Consider the following 24,138-nt stretch of genomic DNA (forward strand, 5'->3'; position numbering starts at 1 on the left):
GAGGAGGGGTAGGTGGGAGAATGGGGGGGTTTCTTGGGAAGGAAGATGGATGGGGAGAAGAGATAGGGGATGCAGTGGTTTGAGTTGTTGGATCTGTGAGGGAAGGGAGGAGGGACGGCGGCATGGGTGATTGGTCTACTGGGATGCGGATACTGGGCCTCCTGGAGAGGGGCATGCGAAACCTACTACGACCTTGAGAGCCCCCTGTGTCAGGGTCGAACGCTGATGGAGACTGTATGTTTCTGCTCACCCGCTTGAATGCTACGATTCAGATTCAAGGGGTTTTATGTCATCCAGCGTCTGGAAGATATTCAACCTTGAGGACTTCCACAACCGGGTTTCGAATGTCGAACAGCCCTGTGTGCGGAATACGGCGAAGTGACCTAGCAAGAGCATTTGGTCTGCTGCCAGACAACATGTTGCTTATCAGTCACATGCGATTTTAGGGGGAACGTTGACACGACGCTCAACATCTGCCAATGATTTTCAAACGACTACTTGGACTTCGTGACGCGGAGGTGGCTTTCAGGTGCCTTTGGTACCGAAAGCAGGCAGGCGGCTTCAAGACATTCAGGGGAGGGAATAAAGGCAATCAGTATGGAAGACAGTTTTACTTCCTAAAGTTTCTAGGCTGAAGATAACAGAATCGGCACAGAACAGTGAAGACTAGGCAAGGGGCAAAGAGCCTGTTGGTTCCAAATCATTTTCAATGCTCAGACGATAATATTATTAATATTAATATTGCTCGCCAACTACCTCTAAACCAAGTGGTACCTGAACTTTATGCAAGTTCCTCACTCCTGAACAATAAATCTATATCTTGTCACCTTCGACAATTAAAACGAATAGTCCACCGTCCTACATGCCAGCGGCAAGCATTAAACCATATCCAACAGTGATGACGACGGCAAATGCCATGATACTGCTCGGGATGCCACGGGTAATGAAATGCTTAACACGGAGATAACGTTGTCCCGTCTCGGGAACCTCCATCATGATGGCAGCTATTTGTCACGTCAGCAAAAACATCCCTCAGATAGCGGGACAAGCATCGAACATACTCATATTTGGGAAGCCACTGGTAGGCAAGCCCATCGCCGCAGAGGCCATCAACACGCTTCCCATCACTAGAAGATTAGGATGCGGCTCACTCATACTTGCCCCCACCTGTTGGACCAATGGTAGGATAATTAACGCAGCAACTGTATGGCTAATGAAAGTGGCAACCACGAGAATGAGCCCCGCAAAGACAACAAGCATGCCATAGACGCTCAGATGCGCCACTTTCGCCGTGATCGCTTGGGCGATAGTATGTAGGAGGCCGGACGAAGAAACTGCCTTGCCTAAGGATAAGCCACCAGCTGCAAGGATGATGATGGTCCAGAGAAAGTTGTTGAAGTCTTCTTTGGTGAGAATGCCAGTGCCGAAGAAGAGGACGAGTGGGATGATGGCTATGACGCCCATGTCGCCGAGCATGAACTCGAGTTGGCGGCTGACGCACCATAGAGCGATGGTCAGAAGGGTGACGAAGATGATGAAGTACTGGACACCATTTAATTTGTCCTTCATTGGACGGATTGGCACGATGGTGGTGCCTCGACCTGGATGGAATGAGACTAAAAGAAGGACCCAGATGAGAAGAATCGATATGATGCAGACAGGTAGGGCAATAAAGAACCAGATTCCCCAAGAGGGGACAGGGGACATGTTTTGGAGCGCGATAAGGTTCTGAGGTGAGGCAATGGGGGAGGCTGCTCCGCCCATGTTTGAGGCGAGAGCTATTCCAAGGATGAGTGCTTTCGAAAAGTGAGAGTCGGCAGGAAGATTTCGAAGCATCGGCTGAATGATAGAGAAGCAAAGGACTGGTGCTGCAACGTTTGATATCCACATGCTGAGAAACATGGCGACGAACATGTTTGTGATCAACACAGTCCGTGGTTTGGTGCCGGCTTTACTCAACACAAAGGTAGCCATCATTTTGGCAATGTGGTACTTGGATAGAGCTGCAGCAATGGTGAAGCCGCCCAAGAGCAGCATGATGACGGGTGTCCACATCGCAGCGAATACTGCTTTGGTAGCCTGTTTCGTTTCAAGTCGATGATATGGCTTTTCGTCTGAGCGCATGATGCGAAGCACAACCACCAGAAATGGGACCAGAAGTGACGTGACGAAAAGTGGAATAGACTCTGTCGCCCATAGCAAGCTCACGAGGACCAACATTGCCAGGCAGTTTTGTTGTTCCGGCCTCTTCATGATCGGTACCATGAGGAGCACAATAAAGACAGCAATGATGATGACGAGCGCAAAGAAGGTAGAGCTAACTAACCAAGACGGGCAGCGATAACGTCCAACAGGAGTGGAGACTTCTTTCGTCTCCCCGAAGTGATTATCACCTTGCAAGCGAGTCGTGGAACGGTCATTATCTCCACCCAACAATGTGTGCTTGATGCCGAGGTTGGCGGCCTGCGCCTTGCGCTCAATGCCAATCATTTCCCTCCAGACAGTGTTCCGTTCCCACACAACATGCTCTCGTAGATGTAGCCGCAGTTCTCTCCTTGCCAGCTCGATGTCTCCCTTGGTGACAACGTCCGCGTAGATCGACTCTACTTTGGCTATGTTGGCGTCAAGATGCACCATTGTCGATTGCTTAAAAGGATATGCTGTGTTTACAACTTTCTCCAAGTAGTCTTTCCGCATATCTCTATCGCAAACCTTGTCATATTTTTTGGTGGCTTTCTTGAAACCCGTTTGGTTCAGCTGGATGAACGATTTGAGTTCGCACAGAGTGACGTATATGCTGATTGTTCGCTTCTTCAACGTGATTCCTGAGTCGAACAAGGCTGATAGGTGACCTGGGTCGTTTTGGTCCATTTGCAGTGCTAAACTTGGTCTTCGTCGGATTGACGGATTCATAAAGTCAGGCGGATTCCGCAGGTCTTCTCTCGAATCAGCCAGTGCGTTTGAGGCACTAGAACCATCCCAAGCACTTTTGCTCCTCTGCTTCATCGATGGCTTACGAGTCAATGCATGACCTTCATCAGCATCACTGTCGCTGTCTGCTTGCTCTCCTTCTTCCTCGATAGAGGCACTCATATTACTTGCGCGTCGTGTTCGTCGAAAGGGCAATTGGAAAAGGCTGCCAGATCGGCTTTGTTTTCGTCGATTCTCGGCTTCCGCGACCTCCTCCATATTCACGCCTCGAGTTTCCTCCTCATAGGCTTCCTTGTCTTTGATGAGCTGCGAAACCTCTCCATAGACCTCAAGCTCTTTCAGCCGGTAAAAGGAACAGACTCGGTCAAGTTCGGAGTCAAGCATGCGCTTGAAGGTAGTGTCTGGGTCCAGCTGTTGACCGGTGAGCAACGGTGATCGTTCTGCGTCGTGGCCATCTTGACCAGTCTGGCCGCCTTGGGAATTTATCTGCTTCTCGAGTGTATATATGCTGGGTCCAAAGTCAATTGGCCGTTTTCCGAGAGTTTGGACACACAACCAGAGACATACAGTTTTTTCAGGTTGCTGTAGGATATATAGTTGCTACTCCAGTCTGGGACCGCATTGAATTGTATGCTGTGCGAGAATTTCATGTCTTCGCGATCAGCAAGTTCTTTGAGCTTTCCAGCTCGCTTCTCCTTTCGCCGTGCCTCGCGGCCAGTTCGCGGTCCTTCACCTCTGGATCCAATCTGCTCTCCACCTGGGAGATCTTCGAGTTCGATACCAGTATCGAGGACACCGAAGTCTGCGTCGTCTAGAAGAAGCGGAGACACGATGCTTGCAAGAGCCTGCCTCTAGGCAAGCAGGTGGCTTTGAAAAATGCCCAGTATGCGCATGGTACTGCGCCCGCGGAGATCACGCAATTACGTGGATGCGCGGCAAAGGAACTAGAGTAGGTCAGGAGGACGAAGTAATGATTCATTCAGATAAGCACCCTCGACACCTGCGTCAACAGAGAAATCAGAAGAAAGAAGAACAAGTGTTGATACTCAACGTCGTATGGAGTACAAGTACCCTAGAGGACCCTTGAACGTGGAGTCAAGGCACCGCCCGATTCGTTCATCGCGATTTACACGTAACGTAGTATTCCCTGGGCCCTCAGCTCCCAACTTGAAACCCAACGACAATCCTTGGCAGCTAACTTAGGGAACATGAATGTCTTGGCGTAGTAGCTGGATTGATCTGATGCCAAGGAACTGAGCTTCAAGTCGAGCTTGCCGCAGTACTACGCTGTACGACAGATGTACTGATCATCTCAGAGCTTCTGTTTCAAGCTTCCACGATACTCTTTTCCGTCCGTCCCAATCATCTTCAAAGGTCCAAGGCGGCCAAGATCCAGACGCTCGCCCTTGGTACTCACTTTCGGGACGTGCAACCGCAGTCATGGCACCCGAAATGGAGGATCCGCGAATGACCTCCATCAAGCCGAGGATCAAATATAATACAATTGGAGGTGTCAATGGACCGCTGGTCATTCTCGACAATGTGATTGCAGATTGGTATCTCCGGCTTCGCTCTGGGGCTGACCATAGATTAGGTCAAATTCCCACGTTATAACGAGATCGTGTCTATAACTCTCCCCGATGGGTCTGAAAGGTCTGGCCAGGTGTTGGAAGCAAGAGGTGCGATTACAAAGCTCTTCTCCGACCCCGTCCTGGCTGACCGATGAACCATAGGTAATCGAGCTGTTGTACAGGTATGAAGACCTACAACAAGGGTACGCCTTATGGTTACTGACGACGGCAACAAGGTGTTCGAGGGAACGACGGGCATTGACGTGAAGAAGGTTTGCAGACCTAACTCTAAGTCTTCATACACGCTAATAACCACTATCAGACGAAAGTCGAATTTACCGGGCACAGTCTGAAGCTGGGAGTTTCAGAAGACATGCTTGGTCGAATATTCGACGGTTCAGGCAGAGCCATCGACAAGGGGCCAAAAGTGCTAGCCGAGGACTATCTCGACATCAACGGCAGTCCTATCAATCCTTATTCTCGAGTAAGGTGCTTTCTTCCATGATTCTGGAGGGTCCAGCTCACAGTTGGTAACAGGTGTACCCCGAGGAAATGATAGCGACTGGAATCTCTGCCATAGACACCATGAACTCCATCGCTCGTGGCCAAAAGATTCCCATCTTTTCTTCAGCTGGTCTGCCGCATAACGAAATCGCCGCGCAGATATGTCGTCAAGCTGGATTAGTCAATAAACCCACCAAAGATGTCCACGACGGACACGAAGATAACTTTAGCATTGTCTTTGCTGCTATGGGTGTCAATATGGAGACATCGCGTTTCTTCACCCGAGACTTCGAAGAGAACGGATCCATGGAGCGAGTCACGCTATTCCTCAACCTCGCCAATGATCCTACCATCGAACGTATTATCACGCCTCGTCTTGCTCTCACCACTGCAGAATATTATGCATATCAACTCGAAAAGCACGTTCTCGTCATTCTCACCGACCTGACAGCTTACTGTGACGCCCTACGTGAAGTGTCAGCTGCCCGCGAAGAGGTCCCAGGTCGTCGCGGCTACCCAGGTTACATGTATACTGATTTGTCTACCATCTATGAAAGGGCAGGGCGTGTCCAGGGCCGAAACGGTTCTATTACCCAGATTCCCATCTTGACGATGCCCAACGAAGACATCACCCATCCCATTCCCGATCTGACGGGATACATCACGGAGGGTCAGATATTTGTCGACCGTCAATTGTACAACAAGGGTGTCGTGCCTCCGATCAACGTCCTGCCGTCGCTCTCCCGTCTCATGAAGTCCGCCATCGGCGAGAAGCTCACGCGAAAAGACCACGGAGATGTCTCTAATCAGCTATACGCCAAGTACGCCATCGGCAGAGACGCCGCCTCCATGAAAGCCGTCGTGGGTGAAGAAGCACTCTCATCCGAGGACAAGCTCGCTCTGGAGTTTATGGAGAAGTTTGAAAAACAGTTCATCTCGCAAAGCCCGTACGAGAGTCGAACCATCTTTGACAGCCTGGACCTGGCATGGAGCCTGCTTAGGATCTTCCCCAAGGAGCTTCTCAATCGGATTCCCGCCAAGATTCTGGATGAGTTCTATGCTAGAAAAGGTGGCAAGGGCAAGGGAAAGGAGGATAGCGGCAGCAAGGACACCAGGGACAATGAATCCAAGGCTAACGGTGAGACTGAGAACCTCATCGATGCGTAGACAGGTTCTGTAGGGGCTTTGCGTGTTATGTGACAATAATATCTTCACAGGCTGTGCATTCTTCCAAAGGCGCTGGATGAGTAGGAAGACCAACCCGTAGATAGAACCAGAGAACTGTGTCCCAGCAACCATTTGCTGTTCTTCCTGCGGTCACGACCGTGCCAGGTACAAAACAAGCACAGCTACAGCCAATTTCTCCATATAAGAACGGGACTCCTTGCACATCCTGAACGCCCCATACATGCACCGTAGTTCCACCACCAGGTCGCCTGCTCCTCTTCGAAAAGGAAAAGAGAAAAACTACGAAAAGTCCTCCCCCTGCTCCTCGATCCCATTCTTAACTTTCAACAGCAGCGTCGTCTTCCACTTATCCAGCTTGCTCAGCTGATCAAACTGAAACAGCTTGTCGGCAAACAATTCCTGCTCGCCCTTCTCCACCGCCTCGGCCAGATCCTGCAACAGCATGTGCTCTCGCGTCTGCACAAACGAGCTGTCCAGGTCGCGGTAGTTCTGCAGCGCGCGGTTGGTGGCCACCAGGTCGGCGGAGGCGAGGTGGCAGATGCCGGCCTTGAGGAAGTAGTCCTTGACGGACCAGCGCATCAGGTTGCTGTTCAGGGAGGACTTGGCGACCGACTCGAAGAGCTGGCAGGCTTTGGCGTAGTCGCCTTCGAGCGCGGCCAGGTCGGCGACCTTGAGGTACAGCTTGTTGGCCAGCGCTTCGGCGTTGTCCGACTCGAACCACTGGGCCGCGGTTTCGTAGGCGGCCAGGGCGCGCGCCGTGTCGCCGAGCTCGAGCTCGTACACTTCGCCCAGGTTTTGTTGGTGCGTTGCTGCGCGTCGGAAGGCGCCTTTAGATGTGTAGTGCGCGATTGCGGCTGTTAGCACGCGCGCCGCGTCTTCGGGGGAGTCTTTTCGGTAGACTTTGAACGCTTCGGTCAGGGTGTTGGCCATGTCGTCTGGTTCCGAGAGTTTGTTTTTTTGGATGTCCGCCGCCTTTTCGAAGGCGGCTCCGGCTTCGTGGTCTGTTGAGTAGGTACTTGTCAGTGGATATTTGGAGATGAATGGCTTGCTGTAAGTATAGGAACGGGAGGTAGACTGAGGCGACACTGCGGACGAACATACTCTGCTTTTGCATCCGGAATGCATTGGCGGCCTGTGTATATAGATCTGCTGCATTCTCCCATTTCTCCGTTCGCCCACCGAACATACTAAAGCCACCGCTGGCGCTCGACGCCGCCTTGTCGGCCTATCCCAGGGAAATGTTAGGGAAAGTCGATATGCAATCCGAGGCACCGTGACGTACCTTTTGCATGAGCGCTCGAGGATCTTGAGCCATGGTGACCGGAACGGAAATGGTTCAAAGAAATCTCTAATGAGAAAAGCAAAACAATGCTCTGGTCTCGAAACGCTTTCAAGTGAGTGGTATTTTTTGAACACGCTGACAGGTGTCTTGGAGCATGTCCCGGTGCCCACCGGATTGAAGCGTGGGGTACCACGAAAAGCAGCCTAACGGGATTAGGAAGGAAGCTTCCCCCACCTCCCTACTCCGTACAGCATAGAGCTTCAGAACAAACATCACCACGGTCTTTACCTCGTCTATTCAAGCACGCCGCACGGCCGTTGACTTATCAAAGATGTCCAAAATACGAATATCGTATTATAAAAGCGCAAGAACAGCGACCAAAGAGCAGCCCTATCGACGACCACCCCCGGATCCATTTGTCCGTCATCCCAAAATCAGAGAATACCTCCGCCATCCGACCTGGTCCGTGAAGTCCCTGCTTCCAGACCCTGCTGCTGTAGAGCACCAAGCACCGACGATGGCCCCAAAAGAACTGCATCATCTCCTCCGTCTATCCGCGCTGCCGCAGCCCAAGGATGCCGCCGAAGAGTCCTCCATGCTCAAAACATTAGAGACCCAGCTACATTTTGTACGCGAGATCCAGAAAGTCGATACCACGGGCGTCGAACCTCTTGTCAGCATCCGTGATGAGACCCCACAAGCTATTGAGGAGAACACGATCACTCTAGCTGATTTGCAGGAGGATCTCGATGCTGAGGAAAAGGTAGGGAAGAATGGGAGGGTGAGGAGAGTACCGAGGGATGATCCAAAGGCAAAGAAGGCAGAGGACTGGGATCTGTTCAAGATGGCTGAGGGCAAGACGATGGGAAGGTTCTTCGTCGTCAGAAAACACAAGGAAGTGAAGGAAGATGTTGTCAAGGAGAAGAGTGGGCCTTGATGTAGGATGGAGATTCTTCCGTTGCTCTTCTAGCAGGGCGATGCTACTGCGTGGATCTATGAGGAAAATTGTAGACGGGGTCACTCTAGTGACCACAAGTCTCTACTGAAGGCACTGCATACGGAACCTAGGGGCGTACGAGGGCGTACGAGGGCGTTCGTCCTGTTCGGGCCAAGATATGCTCTCGCAACACCAGAGATGTATGTCATCTCAAAGGCTAGTAACGAGTACCGACCTTCACTTTCCACGATGCTGTGTGCAGATATGGAGGATCTCTTGGCAATGTCGTCTCACCAATGTCAGTGGGGCGTCCATGGCGGAATTCGGCGAGAAACGAGGAGCAGGTATGCTGAGGTGAAACTCGTCACATTGAAGCATGAATAGCGAAGGTGGTGTTCTATGCAGGACATTGAGTCATTGGACTTGCTATGAACAAATCAATAAGTGTTCAATGCAGAGCGTAGGCTCTGTCAGGATACAGATGCTGCACAGAAGTTATTGGTCGCCAATGACGGCAACCAAACATGTATATTGATTTCCAATACCCGACTGATCAAACCAAAGTAGTTTGTCAAATAGACGAAACCCACAAATAGAAGACACCGAATCAATACAGACAAGTAGTATGCTCATGAGCCCTGGGAATACGGTCTTCTGACGTCGATAATGGGATGTAGACAAGAAAGATACTTATGCATTTGCGATAAACAGAAACATTTGTGCCTCGTGTCCCGTACGACTTGTGGGACATGCACAATGCATCAAAGCTCAGCACCAATCGTAAGCATCACCCTGTTCCAGACGATATCTTCTCGGCTTCAGCATCGTCAAGATGACTGGGGTTACGGTGACTGTCAGCGCTGCTGAGACTTCGATCTGCATAACTGGCATCTAGTGGCCTTGGTGTATCTGCAATATACTGGTGCTTGTTGAACATCGCGATGTCACCAAAATCGGCCTCGTCCGTGCTGCCTGGGGGACATTAGCCGCCTTGAGGCATTGCCATGTGCCACACAATTGGTTAACGTTGGTGCTCAACATGCAGCCCATCCTTCAATGCTACAGAAGACGACCGACGGGCAGCTGAACCAGAAACTGTGCTGGACAGCGCTGTTGATCCCGTGGTCTCATCCGTCTCTTGCGACTCGTCCGAACTCTGCTTTCGCGCGGGCACTCCAAGACTTGGTGTTGGAATCTGTGATTGGGTGTTAGGATGTGCTGGCTGGGTGAACAACTTGATCTGGCTATCTGTCAACTCAGGATAATGCTCGGCCGTAGCATGATCTTCCATTGCTTCTTCTATCATTCTTATTGCCTCGGGAAGCTCTGGGTGCTGAGCTGAAGCCGATTGTGTCTCAGTTGCCGAGATGATCGAAAAATTTGACAGGGACCTGGTCTGCAACGGTATACTTCCCACCCTTAGACATTGAGTAATATCTGGAGGTTGCTGCATGTCCGTCGCCCAACCTTGGCTACCTGGCTGTTGAGATTCCACAAGAATACCAGGTTTACCCAACGAAGATCGACGACTTAAGGAGATGGACAGTGGAGATGTGCTGGCACTTTCCAACAGATCAGCTTCATTTTGAGACACATGCTGCTTCCGACTATGGACGCGTTGTGAAAGAGGTGGGACTGGTGGTTCTTTCTGTGCTTCACTACCATCAGACCGCTCGGCGTCGGCATCGTACTGTGTTTCGGAAGGTGGTCTTAGGATAGTTGATCGCTCCTGGATAATGAGTGGCAAGTCGTTGGTGCTCGAAAGTGCCCTTCGGGCAGCTGTGGGGCTCTTGTTAGATGATAGCTTCGCATGATCATTGGCGAGAGAAGACGTGACAGGTTCAGTAGACTTCTTGGTTCCAAGAGAAGGATCAAACTTGCTCTGTGCAGTAAGCATTTTTGGGTGACGGGCGCGTGCTGTGTTGATAATACCAATCCCAGCGTTGCTTTCTTCATCAGATATGTAGCCCTGGTCTGAGCATATTGAAATTGTGGGAGTCCTTATAGTCGGTTGTTCAGAGCACAAGGCAGCAGCAGTGTCATTAAATGGATCCTCGAGAGGCAGATTGGTACCTGGCATTGGTGTGGGTAGTTCTGGGGCACATTTTATGGCCTCTTCTACCTTCAGAGAGAGCTGTGGCCGGTTGCTATGTTTGGGGCATGACCGTGAAGACACAGGTAAAGACAGCTGTTCTAGGGTTCTAGCTGTTTGCCGAAGGCTCTTCTCGTCATCCGAGTTTATCTCAAATGCCGGTGTACTTGGAATATCTACCGTCAACAACGAAGGAGGAGTCTTCTTTGGGACGGATATTGGTGAGCTATGTTGGTGCACATTGCCGATGACAGAATGACCACTGCGAAATCGGACGGATTTTTTAGAGCAGATACTTTTAGCACTATTTGGTGTCGGAGGGACTGGTACTTCATGCAGCATCAGTTCTTCCTCGAAGCTTTGCTGGTGTGCTTCGTAAAATATGTTTGCCTTAGCCCTGAGAGTGTCCGCAAACACCTGTAGCCTGGCTCTTGCTCTCGCAGAAGTTGTAGGTCTTTTCGGCGAAGGCGATTCCTTCCAACGAGGTGCCTTAGTGGGACTCTGAGAAAGACCTCTCTTATTGCTGACAGAACCCTGCGGACTGGTAGTGGAAACTGCACCTGGATCATGTTCAGGGTTGGTCGGATCGTATATAGGGTAATGCTGAGCCTCTTGACAAGTAGCGATGGTTTGCTTTAGGATAACTTGCCTGTCCTAAGAGTTAGATGTGACCAGCATTGGTGAACACTCAACAGACCGATCCTCTTCAGGGACAACCTTAATGCCCAACCCAAAAAGTGAAGAGATGCTCTTTCTTGTTCTGGCGTTTATGGGCTGTCTCTTGCGAGACCTTCTTGTTGATTCTGCTTTTACAGAGATCTGGCTTAAGGGATCATGCTGAGGCGGATCTGCCCTTGTGGGAGGTGTGAAGAACCGACCCAGCAATGAAGTCATCACAATGATGAATGGTGAACTGAAATGTGAAATCCAGAGACTTGGGAACGGTTATGAGAAAGGAATAGATACAGGATTTGCCGCAAATAAAGAGGAAGAGCCGCCAGAAGCTAGTAGATGTCTTGTACCCTATCTATGGTGTTGTTGGGTTGTCGGTTCGATGATGGTTGATAGTAGAGTAATTGAACTAGAACGACTTCTAGAACGACTTCGAGAGTGACATAGACATCAATCACATAAGATCAAGGAAGGCAAAGATGACTGCTCCTGCTTAATGTAGATGGATTAAACATGGTAGCCAGGCACACGTCTGGTGCCATCTTTCAAAGCTACCAGGTTACTGGTAACTGAAAGGTGGGTAAAGGTCCGTAATGGAGAATAGCCACAAAGCCTTTCTGCCCCCCAACTCAAGGCTTCACAGTCTGTGGATACTACAGCAACATATTGTGAAAGATCCAGAAGGTGCTATCCCAAGAGACAGCAGATAAGGAGTTTGGGTACATCAGGGGAAGGTAGGTGAATGTTCTCCACAGTGGTTGTATTTTAAAACGCAAGACCGTGTACTAGTCAGTACGAGTCTATGCAGTAAAACACCCTTATGCTTGGCTGGTTCTTTCCCAGCTTTATTGTAATTCAGCCACTCCAAGCTTGCTAGAAATTTCCAATACTGCCAATGAGTGAAATATTCTCAGCTTTGAATTTGAACTAAGTTTTGAGAAGATTTGTTCCGATCATGGTGACGAATATGTGATGGTTGTTGAATTGAGATTGGTATAGAGTACTGTATTCAATTAGAGCTTGCCGTGTGTTGGGGATGGACCAATGATTTGTAGATAGCTTGTAATCGGATGACTAGAATATCTGCCATAACACATCGATGCGAGATTCAAGGGTCCCGGTAAGGCTCAAGCTAATCCGCATCAGGCTCCTTCTGCGAGCTGTCCATTTCCCACCGACGGTGCTCTCATTTCTCTGTAACTTCTTCTCGAGTCAGCACTGGGAAACCTGGTGGTGCTAGGGGGCATTGCCAGAGAGGATGTCCGGAGACTTGTTGTAAACAATTTATCCCCAAGTTTTATCTTGAAGTCTCCAACAAATTGTTTATATCGCTTCGTTTGCCAAGTCTCAAAAATCGTGCCTAACCGACCCTAACTTCCTTTGATGCTCCCTCTACGAATTACATTTCGCTCTTTGAGGCTCCAGATTGTGTTATGGGCCCAGAGACATCATCATGTTTGTCGAACAGAGCGGGATCTTCCCGTCCAATTCGCCATGTCTCTCTGGTGCTTAGAGAAGTTTGACCCATAATCTTGCCGTTGGCTTTTGTAGCAACACCAATGCGAATATCCCAGTTGAAAAGCAGACCCAGGGGCTACAGTCTCCAACAACAATTGATTTGATGAAGGTGAGTTAATGGGCAAAAGAGTAGTAGATCGTGTGATGAGCGTGAATCTGTACGCCATGTGTACCCCCAGAACGCCCAAATTTTGAACCGAGCAAGCTAATCCAGGCAATTTCATACCAAAACACCTAGTCAGAAGGGCGCATCAGGAAAAGCTGTCCCACAGACGCCTCTCAGAAAAAGAATGTGCAACTCCGTCTTTCTCCAGATCAAATCGAACCTCCCACCATCTTAAGGGCCCAGTACCTGTAAAACAAGAGATGACCCACCGTGTCAAGAGCAACGCAAGACAAGGGCATCCGCGCCAACACACGGGGAGCGTCAGACATCGATCACCCAAGCGCAGTCAGAAAAGGGTTAAGATGTTTCACCACATGCCAGGCTGCTGAGTATGGATATATCGAGGCTAACAGAAGAAGAACGCAAGAGATTGGCCGACCAAGCGCAGGTAGGGAAGGGAGAAGACCTACAGCCTCAGCAGAAGTGCCCCATGAACAAACCGCGGCTCCAAATCAAGACCAAGTTCTCAGGTTAAGACAGAGCCACTCCCAGGGTTCAGACTCAGCGCTACCATCGTGACACCTACCAAATCATGCCGCTAATGATATTCACTAGCAAGCAGCGGATTGATTCGGGCCAGCCAGATATGATAGCCACATTCAGAGGGCGGATAGATCGACCATAGTATGCCCTCAACCAGCAATATACCAATTGATGTACTGTGTATACGATAGAAGCAGGGAACAGATCCGTGTTTAAACCTTGTATTCGTGCTTGTTTGACGTAGTGGGTCAATTTATCATTTGGATTCAGGTTCTACTGATCCCTCTGTACCCAATTCCTCAATAAAGGTGCCTACGGCAACTCCTTCAACTGGCAGTGAAATAATGTCAGGGAGGTAAGTTGACAAGGTCGACCAAACCCTGCTCTTAGAAACATTCTGACAAGGCTGGGTGAGATCAAAAGAGAAGATTAGCACGCTAGCAACGATACAACTCATACCCAAGTTACCGCCAGAGGGAATAAGGTTGTTTGTTCAGCGAGTATATTATTTTATAGTCCAGTACCAAACGTAGCTTCTGTAATGGATGGTGCCAATGAAGCGGTCCATTAGCATATATCATAGTACAGGTTTGCAGGATTCTCATACAAGTTCTACACTGTACCAGTGACGAGGTAGTGGTAAAAAGCACATGTAACTTCGTGCTGCGGAACAGATTTTCCTTTCCTTCTGCTGCCAAGAAAGTTCAAGTTTGAGCTGGTCAGCGAAGATTGGTTGAGAGAACACTCGCCAATTGCGCTGAAAGTACCAGATTTGTGTCATAGTGATCTTGTCTGCTCTCTCACTTCTGTTTGGCTTCTTAGAGTGAGCTTGATAATCTTTGTAAGGCTACCATACTGGTCTGATCTGGGAACTACAATGGCGACCTCCGCAGGCGCACCCTCGTTTGACGATATCATTCAAGCAGGTATTGAACGTTGTCATTGATACGCCCGAATAGTGTGTCTGACGCGTTCATATAGACAGACAGCGACGGAAAAATGAGCAGCTCGCAATCGAGATATTTAGTAAGAACCGACGCTCTACGGGAGCTGGCAATGCTGCGAGGAAGAACAACCAAACCACAAGTCTTGCAAGCAGAGTCGGAATAGGAAAGGTATGCGGGCAAGAGTATATCGATGACATCCATGCTCACTATCAACGCAAGCGTTCGTCCAGTACAAGCGTACCCTCATCAAAAGCAAATCCTTTTGGTCAACCAAAGCCTCCTTCGCGACCCTCCTCAGCCGCGGCGCAACATGCGCGTGCCAATAGATTGGCTTCCGCCGTCAATAATACTGAACAAGCTAACATTTTGCCCTCCCCACAAGCTCCAAAGGCTCAGTCAGGGTCCGGTCTCAGCATCAGAGGAACAGCAGGTCCATTTGTGGTGCAAGCAAGTAACTTTGCTCCTGGAACGACAGCCGCCGACATAGAAGCAGCAATGCATACTGTGGCAATTGACGCTACTGGGAACAGTGGACTGGTGACCTGTCGAATTCTGACAAACAACCCGACGGTGATGGCTGAGATGATCTTTTCTGAACGATACATTGCAGACAAGGTGGTTGAGACATTCAACAACGAAAAAGCGGATGGCAGAATCTTGCATGTATATCATAAGCATGGTGGTCCTTCTCCAGCGGTACGGCGAAAGAGGAATGAGCCCGCCGTTCCAGTCCCGGATACAACACCTGCTAGTGGACCTAAGGAACTGTTTGACGTCAAGGTCAGTAAGGCTGAGGACGTTGACATGGATACGGAGTCACCATACAACAATGCTCGTGAAGTGGCAGATCAAGACCGACGAAGTCGTGAAGAGCGGCGAGCAGACTCAAACATCCAAGATGGAAGGTTTGGCTTCACCAATGGACGGGACAGAGACCAAGTCCAAGAGAAGCCACGGGAGGCATTGCCCCCTGGTGATGGTGCAGACCAGCGGATGGATGATGAACCTATGGTCATGAGACGGGACGAACCGAGAGAAAGAAGATATGATAGTCGCTATAGTGACAGAAGGGATGACAGGGGCTCATATCGAAGGGAAAACAGGTATGATGGATATCGTCGAGATGACCGACCCTCACACTATGGAAACGGCGTAGGTGGCAGTGGGTACCGTGGTGGTGATAGCTACGGTAGAATGTACAGCGATGACATGATGAGAGGGCCGCCAAGAGGAAGCAGGGGTGGTGGACCAAGGGGTGGCTACAGATGATCTTGATCAAAGCCAGAAACAGACTTGGTGCATAGATCAATAGCACTCTGGAAGTGAAGCCTCTAGTCATAGCAGCAAGAACTTTGCTGGATGAAGGACGGAACCACTTTGGACCGTTCACAACTGGGAACTTGCTCTTGATACAACGCTGGATCCAAAATACCGCTCACTAAATCGAGACCACATATAAGAGATTGTCAGAGTGATGCCTCCAAGTGTTGTGCTAGACGAGAGTCCGTCTTGCCAACAGGTAATAGTTGCATATGTGGTTGTTATAACTTTCTTGGCTCCTTCATTGCGCTTGTGTCAACCGCTGACTTGACTTTCTTCCTCGAATTATGGTCCATGAACATTTCTCCAGCCCTACGAGCTATCTCGGCAGCTGCTGCCCGTTTCACCTCGTCTTCCTCGTACTTTTTGGCAATCCTCTCCGCATGTCTGATCTCCCTGGCTTGTCGTGCAGTTTCCCGCTCCTTGCATTTGCGAATCTGTGCTTTGTCGGTATTGCGTCGACCTTCAGCTACTTTCAGCAACCGACTCTGCTCCCTGGATGACACAATCCATGGCTTCGATAGGACTTCCACCTTTAACTTAGTCCGCTGCTCGACGAATCGCAGCTCGGCATTTGTGTCCGGAATAATGGCGACCCGTTCAAGGTGTATCTGTCGAGTATCGCGAAAAGTGCCGACCTTTCCTCTGACACTGATGACGCTTCCCACGTCGATGGAGGCTATTGTATTAGCACGGGCTTGCACCTCCGCCAATCTAATCCCATCGAGTTCTGACCCCTCCTTCGAAGCCTGGTCAGGATTTTTGTCTGCTGTTTCTTCTGGCTTTGGACATGAGACCTCGATCGTAGCCCCACTACTGTCATCGATGATCAAGAGCCATCTCTTTTCATGAAAGTCCTCGTACGACACCACCACTCCGACCAGATACACAAATTGTATGGGATGGTTCAAATAGAAGTACAAATTCTGTCCTTGAAATGCTGAATTGATATGAAGTATATTGTGAATGTCGAAGGCTGTGAGCTTAACCCACGCAAAGTAGGTAGGCGAGGCCTTAAAGCAGTATGCGGGATAGAAGGTCAGGTTGGAATTTCGGCCATTTGGGCCACTTGCGGCCATGTCATCTTGACTTCCTGGTCAAAGCCGTTATCTTCATCAACTTCGATGATTGAGACGGACAGCTGCATCACAAACCATGTTCTGGGATAATATTCGATGGAAAAATGCTCTAGTTCTCGAAGCGCAGTATACTAACGTACACTACCACTTGGCGAGACAATTTGCACACACTTTACGCAGTAATTCTATCACTCAAATGGCCCAACATCCACGTCCAATTAAGGAAATAATAAAGCTGATAATACTTCTTATTTAAGCCTATCTGAGAGAATTCTTATGTGTAGCGAATCCTCTCTATCCCTTGTGATCCCGATTAATCCCTATTAGTGGCCTTTGACTACCGTTCAAGATGGCTAACTTGGTTCAAATTAACATAACCAACCGCGCAGTTGCATAACCTAGTGATGCGACACTTGATCAGGTTCATCGATGGCCTGCTGGTCTTTGGGGCCAAATAGAGGTCGTCGATCTAAGTAGTTGGAATGTCGGTCATGAGCCAAAGCTACGGAGAGATTTCACGGAACGTCGTATCCTGACTTATGAACCGTGTAGATCGGTCGGCTTCGAAGTTTAACTAACAGCCTCTGGTTCCTTGGGTTCTTGCTCCTACACACTGTTTTCGAGTTAACTATCGTCGTCTCCGTTCATCTTCGCAAATATAATCGAGGATTCGAACGATCACATCGCAGGATTCAAGACACTCAACCTTCAGACCTACGGTGTTACAAATGAAAAACCGATTGAAATTCATGCCTTCGAGGCTGTCGTTTACTTTATGTTAACAGGGAGAGTGAATACTACCGCGTGGAAGCCGATCTAGACACGACCAACAGAGTCTGCTACTCGTCATCACAATTTCTACTTTCAGATCCACTGCATCCAGCTCGCACAGAAAATGAAATTCACAAGAATGATTGAGGTGCTCGCCATGGAGGTACGACGAGAGTGGTCTAACTCCGTCCTCTCTGTCAGGCATTTGACATTTGCCACCTAAGTCTGCGGTGCACTCGACAACTTTCTCATCCAATGGATCATGCTAATTCGAAATGAGACAGGCCACCCCGCCTCCACTACCAACACCGTGCGTTTATTGGTGGTCATTACAAGGTTGATGGGTTTCCGAAGAACTGGTCGACATGCACCTGATATGGAAGCCTGAGGCCCGTCTGAAAGAGCTAAGCTTTGGTAGTTTTATCTTGGGGCACATTGGCTACATTAATGATTTGCTGATAATTTCGAAAGCTGTGCAGGTTCTCGATTCTGCGAAAAAGGATATCGAAGAGGCCACCCGCAAGACAATTGATGCCAACGCCGAAGAAGTTGCCGAAGGGATCAATACGGAGGAAGGTGGGCTGGAGATGCTGATGAAAAACGCTGATAGAGGTGCGAACGAGGCGAGGTCGCTGAAGACACCGCTGGATTCGCCTCTAGTTGCACCACCACACCTCTCGGCGCGTAAGAGTCTGCCGGAGGCGGTCCTGCATGCTTTCGTGAGGTGGTGTGAGCTCGCCTGACCAGCGTTGACACAGCACAAGGGCCAGGAGAGCTCGGTCGATGTGGGAGACGCCATGCGCTGAAGCGGGTACGCCCGTTACGGGACAGCATAGCGCGGCTAATGAAGCAGATTTTTTGGGCAGTGTTGATTACTCGTGTATCAGGTCTGCTTGGGCACGACTTACGGGTCGTTGGAAAGATGCAGGCACCTTCTCCTTTGGCAGGGCATCAATCAACAACTGCGCGATCTTCGCCGATGAAGGCTTAGCATATCTCGCGCTCGCTGCGGTTAGCGGGTCCATCACCCTCGTCTGCTAATCTGGACTGTCGAAGAGATACCCTTCTATCAAACTGCGCCACGGTTCAAATAGACCAAAAGGAACTGCAACCATAATGGGCCGCAACTAACCCTATTTATGCTTGACACCTTCCCTAACTCTACCTTGGCAGAACCGTATCTCCTTGATCCTCCTCAAGCTGGTCATGACTCCAACCACCCGCACCGCTGAGGCCCGAAGACTGCCTTCTGGCCGACATATCTCTTACTTTCTGGACGAGGGGTGTCATTAAAGCCAGGCATTGCTCCCACGACTCCAATGTATGCCTCCACCCTCATCCAGATTCCAGTCTCCCACGCAACATTTAGTATATGCAATCGAGTCCGTGTGGACGTGTCTTATCCAAACGGATATCGCTTAACGTCTACAATGTATCAGACGGCTCCTGCATCGATATTCCAACACATCCGACCTCACCTCGTCGTATCAAAAAGAAAAACAGTAGACAGTCTCGTGGATAGAGAAACTATCATTCTCCGCGAGTTATTCCGGCCCTACTGGTCCGAACTGAAGATCGCCCCTCTACTTTAATTGAGGGTAGTAGGCCCCAGTAATTAATTCGAGTGTGCAGCTGTCTCCAATTGGCCATTTCGGATTGAGGCTTCTACACCAGACACAGATATACAAGCTTTCGCTCTCTTTCCTCACATTCGAGGAGAAGCTATTGTAGATCTCGTGGCGACTACTTAGCTCGATGGGGAAATTGTGAACCATCAACTACAGAACGAAGCGGGCATCGAAGCAAAAATGTCATCGTCATCTCTCGCCTCTCCATCGAGGTATCCCTCTCGCCGCAAAAAACATGTTCCGCAGAGTAATTCCCCGGGCCCATATCTCTCCACCCACAGTCGAGCCTGGGCACGGTAGAGAAGAGCTGCAACAGCCGAAAAGGGATCTTTCTTCTTTCCCTCAATCTTCCGAATGAATTCCTGACATTTCACAGTCCAATCGATATCGCCGGAGTCACATTCTTGTTGACTACTAGTGGTAGTAGCAGTAGTAGTATTGTGGGATCCGGCGTCGTGATATATCTCATTCTCTTCATCTGAGTCGCTTTGACAATCGTCTGATTCATACCCGGGTGGTTGCTCGCAATGCCCGAGCCTTCCTTGACTTTGGAGAAATTCAGGGCAAATACAGTTGGATTTGTGGTTTGAAGAGGTGCATTCGGTAAATTCAATCCATCGAGGCTCTACGAGCCCCACTCCCAACAAGCTGTAGTCGTCTCCACAAACTGAGCAGCACATTTGATGACATCGTTCCTTACTTAGATCCGGCTTGCCAGCATTTGTAATCAATTCGCCCAGGCTGTCTTGTGTCCACCCTGCTTCTTCCAACGCCGCGTCTAGTTCAGAAGACATCACCTTGTCCACCGTTTCAATGCTTTTGGTCAAAGCCTTGGACCATTCGGAGTAAAGAAAGGGTAGCTGCTGACCAAGTACCGCTGGGTCGACTTCGGTATCTGGGTCATAGTCATAGCCTTCAATGTGCATGATTGCCCCAGCGGCCACTAACATTGGTAGCAGTTGCTTCCCTGTTGCTCGAAGTACTATCCAGTAAGCAATTGCCATTCCATGAGATGTGGGGGTTTGCTGTTCAGCGCCACCAGCCCCTTTCAGGCCAAGTTTGCTTGCCACAAGCATGTTCTTATGTTCCAGATCCACGAGAGAGCGAACCGCATGTTGAAGCCCGTGCCACATAGTTTTCGGACCAAAGGCAACCATAGATTCAGCCTTAAGTGACCGCAAAAACCAGTTTACACTGTTCTGAGTTTGAGGAACGCTTTCTTGGTTAAACGATCGGACAAGGTCCGCCAGTACCGTCCACCCTTCGCTACTTGGCTCTGATAAATCCATGCAGTCTTCAAACAGGCGGAGCATTGCTATCTTACGGTCCGCGGGTTTCTTTTTGCTTGTTGCCGCAAACATCGTGACCGGAGATCTGACGAGGGTTAAGTTGTTAATGATCTGTCAGCACTCTGATATGTTAGAACACTCACAGTGAGCCGTCAGTAGGGCCTTCATACGCTAAAGCTGTTTTATCCGCCCCTGCTGATATCAGGAACTCACAAAGCGGTACGTTGGTGTTCTCTGCGGTGGCTGCAAACTGTGTTTATATTAGATATTTTGCTCGGTAAAAATTTTGGTACTTTGTAAAGCTGATTTATACGGAATATACGAAGGCAAAAAACTCGATCGAGTGGTGCTAATAGGGTAAGCGCAGCTCACATGTAAAGGGGTCCAGCCTTTGGGGCTTGTATCTCTGACTGAGGCAGAGCCGTCTGCTATCAGTTGTTGCACCGCCTGTAGATTGCCGCTTTTGCAAAATTTAAATATCGGAGACTCTTGTGACACTGCTCGAATGGGGTTGAAATTGAATTGCCACCCAACAGAGGTACTACAGAGGTTTGCTTCCATTCCATACTTGAGGCCGAACCCGGTGAGCCACCATGACGGGAAAAACGTAAATGACGAAACAATATCAACATTCTTGCCGGACAGTGAGTCCACACGCACGGATGTCTTTCGCACCCAGATGGTTCCAAATAGAGTCCCAGTTGCTGAAGTTCGATGGCAGATACGCGATTGACTTGGTCGCTGGACTTGCGATACAGAGTGGATACTTCCATGACCTTTGGTTGAAGAACTATAAGACAAGGTCACATCAGGGCGCCCGGCTACAGAGTCCGAGTCATCGCTCCCTTGATTGTACCGGTATGAGGTCTGGATAGTGGCGACCCGTTGTATCGTATCATTCATCGCCCGCGCAAACGCACCACCTCTGAAATATTTTTCGGCTGCCACCTGAAAAGCGCCTTCTATAGAGGCTTGAAGCGCCGAAGCAGGTACATCCGGAGGCAGCTGGCGGATATGGAATTTCGAACCAGCATGAAATATACCCTCTTCAGGTGGGTCGAATGACGAGTCTCGAATCTCCGAGTATTGTGGGAGGTCGGACTCGGACCTAATATTAAACTCCGGTGATGATTTTGATTCATTCGCCTGATAGCTTTTGGCGTTCTTTGTAGGGTCTTGATTTCCAGTTTGGATCTCCTCAATGTATTCGGGGGCCGCTTCACTACAGTCGATGTGAGTCTTCCAAGGAAAAAATTGGCGGAAGGATTTGACCACGACATACAACTGGGGTAGTAAAGCGAGTAAGAGGGTTGCCTTTGTCTCTTGAAGAGAATCGCGGAATCGTTTTAGCTTCTGCCTCTTATGCGCCGCTTTGAATTTGGTCCATAATCGGATATGGGGTTTACTGGAACTGAAATTTGGTTCAAATTCCCTCACTATGCTGTGAAGTGCCTTCAACGAATTAGCACTAGCCCCGATATGTGTGCCAAAAGATAGATGAATATCAATGGTCTTACCGCTACCTTATCGTTGCAACAGTCTAGTGCATCCTTGATATGAGGGCTAGGGTCCTTCCGCTTGATAAGCTCATCGAGTATCCTCGAAAGCAACTTCAAATCCAGTAAGATCTCGCCAACTTCTTGAGGCGCGTCCCGAACCGTGCCCCAAAAGTCGTATAACTTAATGAGGCCGCCAGCGAGTTGTAGCCCAAGTGAGACGACGGCAAGTCCTATCTCAAATTCTAGAAATTCTCGCAAAGGGATCTAAGGCTAACATACCGCTTGCTGCGCTTGAAAAGCCATCCATGGAGTCGTTGAAAGGTGAGTTCCACTCCGCAGTAGTATTATGGACTGAGACTCTGCCTAAGAAGAGGGGGTACTGCAGCACACTATATATTAAAGCGTGGTGAAACTTGGGAATTTGGTAGCCTCCACAAATTTGACAATTGCCAACCAGCGTTGACCACGCCCACTACCCCACTAAATCGAGAGCTGGAGAGTTGTATCAAATACGCTTATCATTTGTTGTATTTTCGGCCTCAAACGCCATCAAAAATTCTAGCGCAGTTTTCCGTTCGTTGCCCAAAGCCGCATGCGCTGGCAGCTTTAACATGGAAACTGACAAATGGAAACGGGGGTCAGATTGAAACTTCACGACTATGCTTTGGACGTCCTGTTCCTGAAGGTATCCATGGCTGCTGGTTGGTCGCATCTTGCATTTTGCTCTCTCTACCATCTGTGCTTCCGGTGAGCCGGTCATGCTTAGTCGTCAGTCCCGCCAGCCCCGTCTTCACGAATTTTCGTCCCTGGCATCTACAGCACTTCTATCCTCTTTTTGGTGAGGAGAGACAGATTTTTGGCGTGGAATTAGGCTTCGGCCGTGGCGCTCTGCATTGATCTACTACGGTACCTGGCATAAGTATTCGTAGCACAGCGCTAGTATATTTGCACTAAAACAGACTCCAAACGATACAGCTAAGCTTTGAACGGTTAAACGGTATTATTGTGGCCAGTTGATAGCAACAATAGTCTAACAAGCTTCTAGACACGGAGGTGGCGTTGTTTCCGAACTAGTTACTACTAGCGCCGTGCTACGATTAATTATGCCCCCTACCGTAGTAGGGAATCAAGTTCCACCTCCACGCTAGCTTCGCGAGCCCGAATTGGTTGACACGTCAACGCAAGGGTCAACTTTCAGCTCAGCAGAAAACGCCAAACCACGTACTCCGGAAAGCCACAAGGGGTCTCAAAGACGAGAGGCGAAAGTGCCATGACCAGGCGGAAACAAAGTTGAAACTATGCGCATTCTCGAGTCAATTTATCCCTAGGGATGTCGCGCTCGTTGCCATCCTCTTAGAAGGAAGCTACGACCCCATCTGCGATCGAGTAAGTACACTCCATAAGACTCGATTTCTGCCCAGAGAAGGAGATTGCTCGCTGAGGTTTGGGAGCGTTTTTTTTTTGCTCTTCAACCTGCAGAAGAGGAGCGACCCATAAAGCAGCTGCTTCAGATAGGTGGCGTCTCTTGGCAACAATAACTGCCCGCCCCCTACGCACTAGCTTAGCTTTCTCCTCACGTTGATTTTTTTTCTCCCAGCATTCTCTTGTTTTTGCGCCCTGGCCGATTCTTGTTGGCGCTCTGTTGAGAGGAACTCTATAATTATTTAATGACACTTATGATAAGGTGCGAGTATAGTACATTAAAGAGAGCAGTTTCCGGCGATCGGGCAATCAAGGGTTCAGGAAAGGGAGGGGGGGGGTTGGTTTTTAAAGAATATGAAGTTGATAAAATTAGACTAGGTGACAAAAAAGACGGTAGCACGTTACATGACCCGTGGTGCAACAGAGGCCAAAAGCAACGTCAAAAACTGCCTAAAACAGCGTTCTATGTCCCGGAATCTAGAGTTGAGAGGTAAGTAGTCTATCAGCATGCCAAGGCTCGGAACACCGAACGACGAACGACGAACGACGAATGACAAATTTGACTGTGTTAGAACTTGACCCTACAACCCTTTCTGATATGTTCATCCTTTATGTTATATCTTGCTAATCATAGCATGGCAGGAAATTTTGCTGTAGTCTTAGCAAGAAAAACACTAAAGTTAATTTTCTCTTAACTTAAATGTATTTCTGTCTGTATTACTCTAATGATTAGACTTAAGAATTTGAAAATAGCATTATTTGATAGCCCTTTGAATTCTAAGTATTTCTACAGCTTGTAATTTTTAAAAATATTAATATTTAATATAAAAAAGTCTAAA

At 49.2% G+C, this 24,138-nt stretch overlaps 9 protein-coding genes across 9 annotated transcripts; 4 read left to right on the forward strand and 5 right to left on the reverse strand.

Annotated features, from left to right (window-relative positions):
* Positions 1–858: 858 nt before the first annotated feature.
* EPUS_01611 (uncharacterized protein) lies at positions 859–3,910 on the reverse strand (the record flags this gene model as incomplete). Its single annotated transcript, XM_007788749.1, has 4 exons — positions 859–1,004; positions 1,062–3,439; positions 3,499–3,776; positions 3,830–3,910. The coding sequence occupies 4 exons, from the start codon at positions 3,908–3,910 to the stop codon at positions 859–861; spliced, it is 2,883 nt and encodes a 960-aa protein (XP_007786939.1).
* Positions 3,911–4,371: 461 nt separating this feature from the next.
* On the forward strand, positions 4,372–6,173 carry EPUS_01612 (V-type proton ATPase subunit B; the record flags this gene model as incomplete). Its single annotated transcript, XM_007788750.1, has 6 exons — positions 4,372–4,473; positions 4,526–4,610; positions 4,665–4,684; positions 4,739–4,774; positions 4,825–4,986; positions 5,040–6,173. 6 exons carry the CDS (start codon positions 4,372–4,374, stop codon positions 6,171–6,173), a joined length of 1,539 nt encoding a protein of 512 aa, XP_007786940.1.
* A 300-nt stretch (positions 6,174–6,473) lies between these two features.
* Positions 6,474–7,509, reverse strand: EPUS_01613 (vesicular-fusion protein sec17; the record flags this gene model as incomplete). The annotated part of the gene is made up of 3 exons (XM_007788751.1): positions 6,474–7,195; positions 7,296–7,419; positions 7,477–7,509. The coding sequence occupies 3 exons, from the start codon at positions 7,507–7,509 to the stop codon at positions 6,474–6,476; spliced, it is 879 nt and encodes a 292-aa protein (XP_007786941.1).
* A 298-nt stretch (positions 7,510–7,807) lies between these two features.
* On the forward strand, positions 7,808–8,413 carry EPUS_01614 (uncharacterized protein; the record flags this gene model as incomplete). Its single annotated transcript, XM_007788752.1, has 1 exon — positions 7,808–8,413. One exon carries the CDS (start codon positions 7,808–7,810, stop codon positions 8,411–8,413), a length of 606 nt encoding a protein of 201 aa, XP_007786942.1.
* A 787-nt stretch (positions 8,414–9,200) lies between these two features.
* Positions 9,201–11,399, reverse strand: EPUS_01615 (uncharacterized protein; the record flags this gene model as incomplete). The annotated part of the gene is made up of 3 exons (XM_007788753.1): positions 9,201–9,385; positions 9,440–11,154; positions 11,203–11,399. 3 exons carry the CDS (start codon positions 11,397–11,399, stop codon positions 9,201–9,203), a joined length of 2,097 nt encoding a protein of 698 aa, XP_007786943.1.
* A 2,822-nt stretch (positions 11,400–14,221) lies between these two features.
* Positions 14,222–15,560, forward strand: EPUS_01616 (uncharacterized protein; the record flags this gene model as incomplete). The annotated part of the gene is made up of 3 exons (XM_007788754.1): positions 14,222–14,270; positions 14,326–14,459; positions 14,511–15,560. The coding sequence occupies 3 exons, from the start codon at positions 14,222–14,224 to the stop codon at positions 15,558–15,560; spliced, it is 1,233 nt and encodes a 410-aa protein (XP_007786944.1).
* A 272-nt stretch (positions 15,561–15,832) lies between these two features.
* On the reverse strand, positions 15,833–16,690 carry EPUS_01617 (uncharacterized protein; the record flags this gene model as incomplete). The annotated part of the gene is made up of 1 exon (XM_007788755.1): positions 15,833–16,690. The coding sequence occupies one exon, from the start codon at positions 16,688–16,690 to the stop codon at positions 15,833–15,835; it is 858 nt and encodes a 285-aa protein (XP_007786945.1).
* Positions 16,691–17,826: 1,136 nt separating this feature from the next.
* Positions 17,827–18,204, forward strand: EPUS_01618 (uncharacterized protein; the record flags this gene model as incomplete). The annotated part of the gene is made up of 1 exon (XM_007788756.1): positions 17,827–18,204. The coding sequence occupies one exon, from the start codon at positions 17,827–17,829 to the stop codon at positions 18,202–18,204; it is 378 nt and encodes a 125-aa protein (XP_007786946.1).
* A 1,031-nt stretch (positions 18,205–19,235) lies between these two features.
* Positions 19,236–22,184, reverse strand: EPUS_01619 (uncharacterized protein; the record flags this gene model as incomplete). Its single annotated transcript, XM_007788757.1, has 5 exons — positions 19,236–20,463; positions 20,522–20,628; positions 20,751–21,830; positions 21,896–22,107; positions 22,157–22,184. The coding sequence occupies 5 exons, from the start codon at positions 22,182–22,184 to the stop codon at positions 19,236–19,238; spliced, it is 2,655 nt and encodes an 884-aa protein (XP_007786947.1).
* Between the last annotated feature and the right edge of the window lie 1,954 nt (positions 22,185–24,138).

Source organism: Endocarpon pusillum, assembly GCF_000464535.1.
Source record: "Endocarpon pusillum Z07020 unplaced genomic scaffold C721943, whole genome shotgun sequence".
NCBI lineage: Eukaryota > Fungi > Ascomycota > Eurotiomycetes > Verrucariales > Verrucariaceae > Endocarpon > Endocarpon pusillum.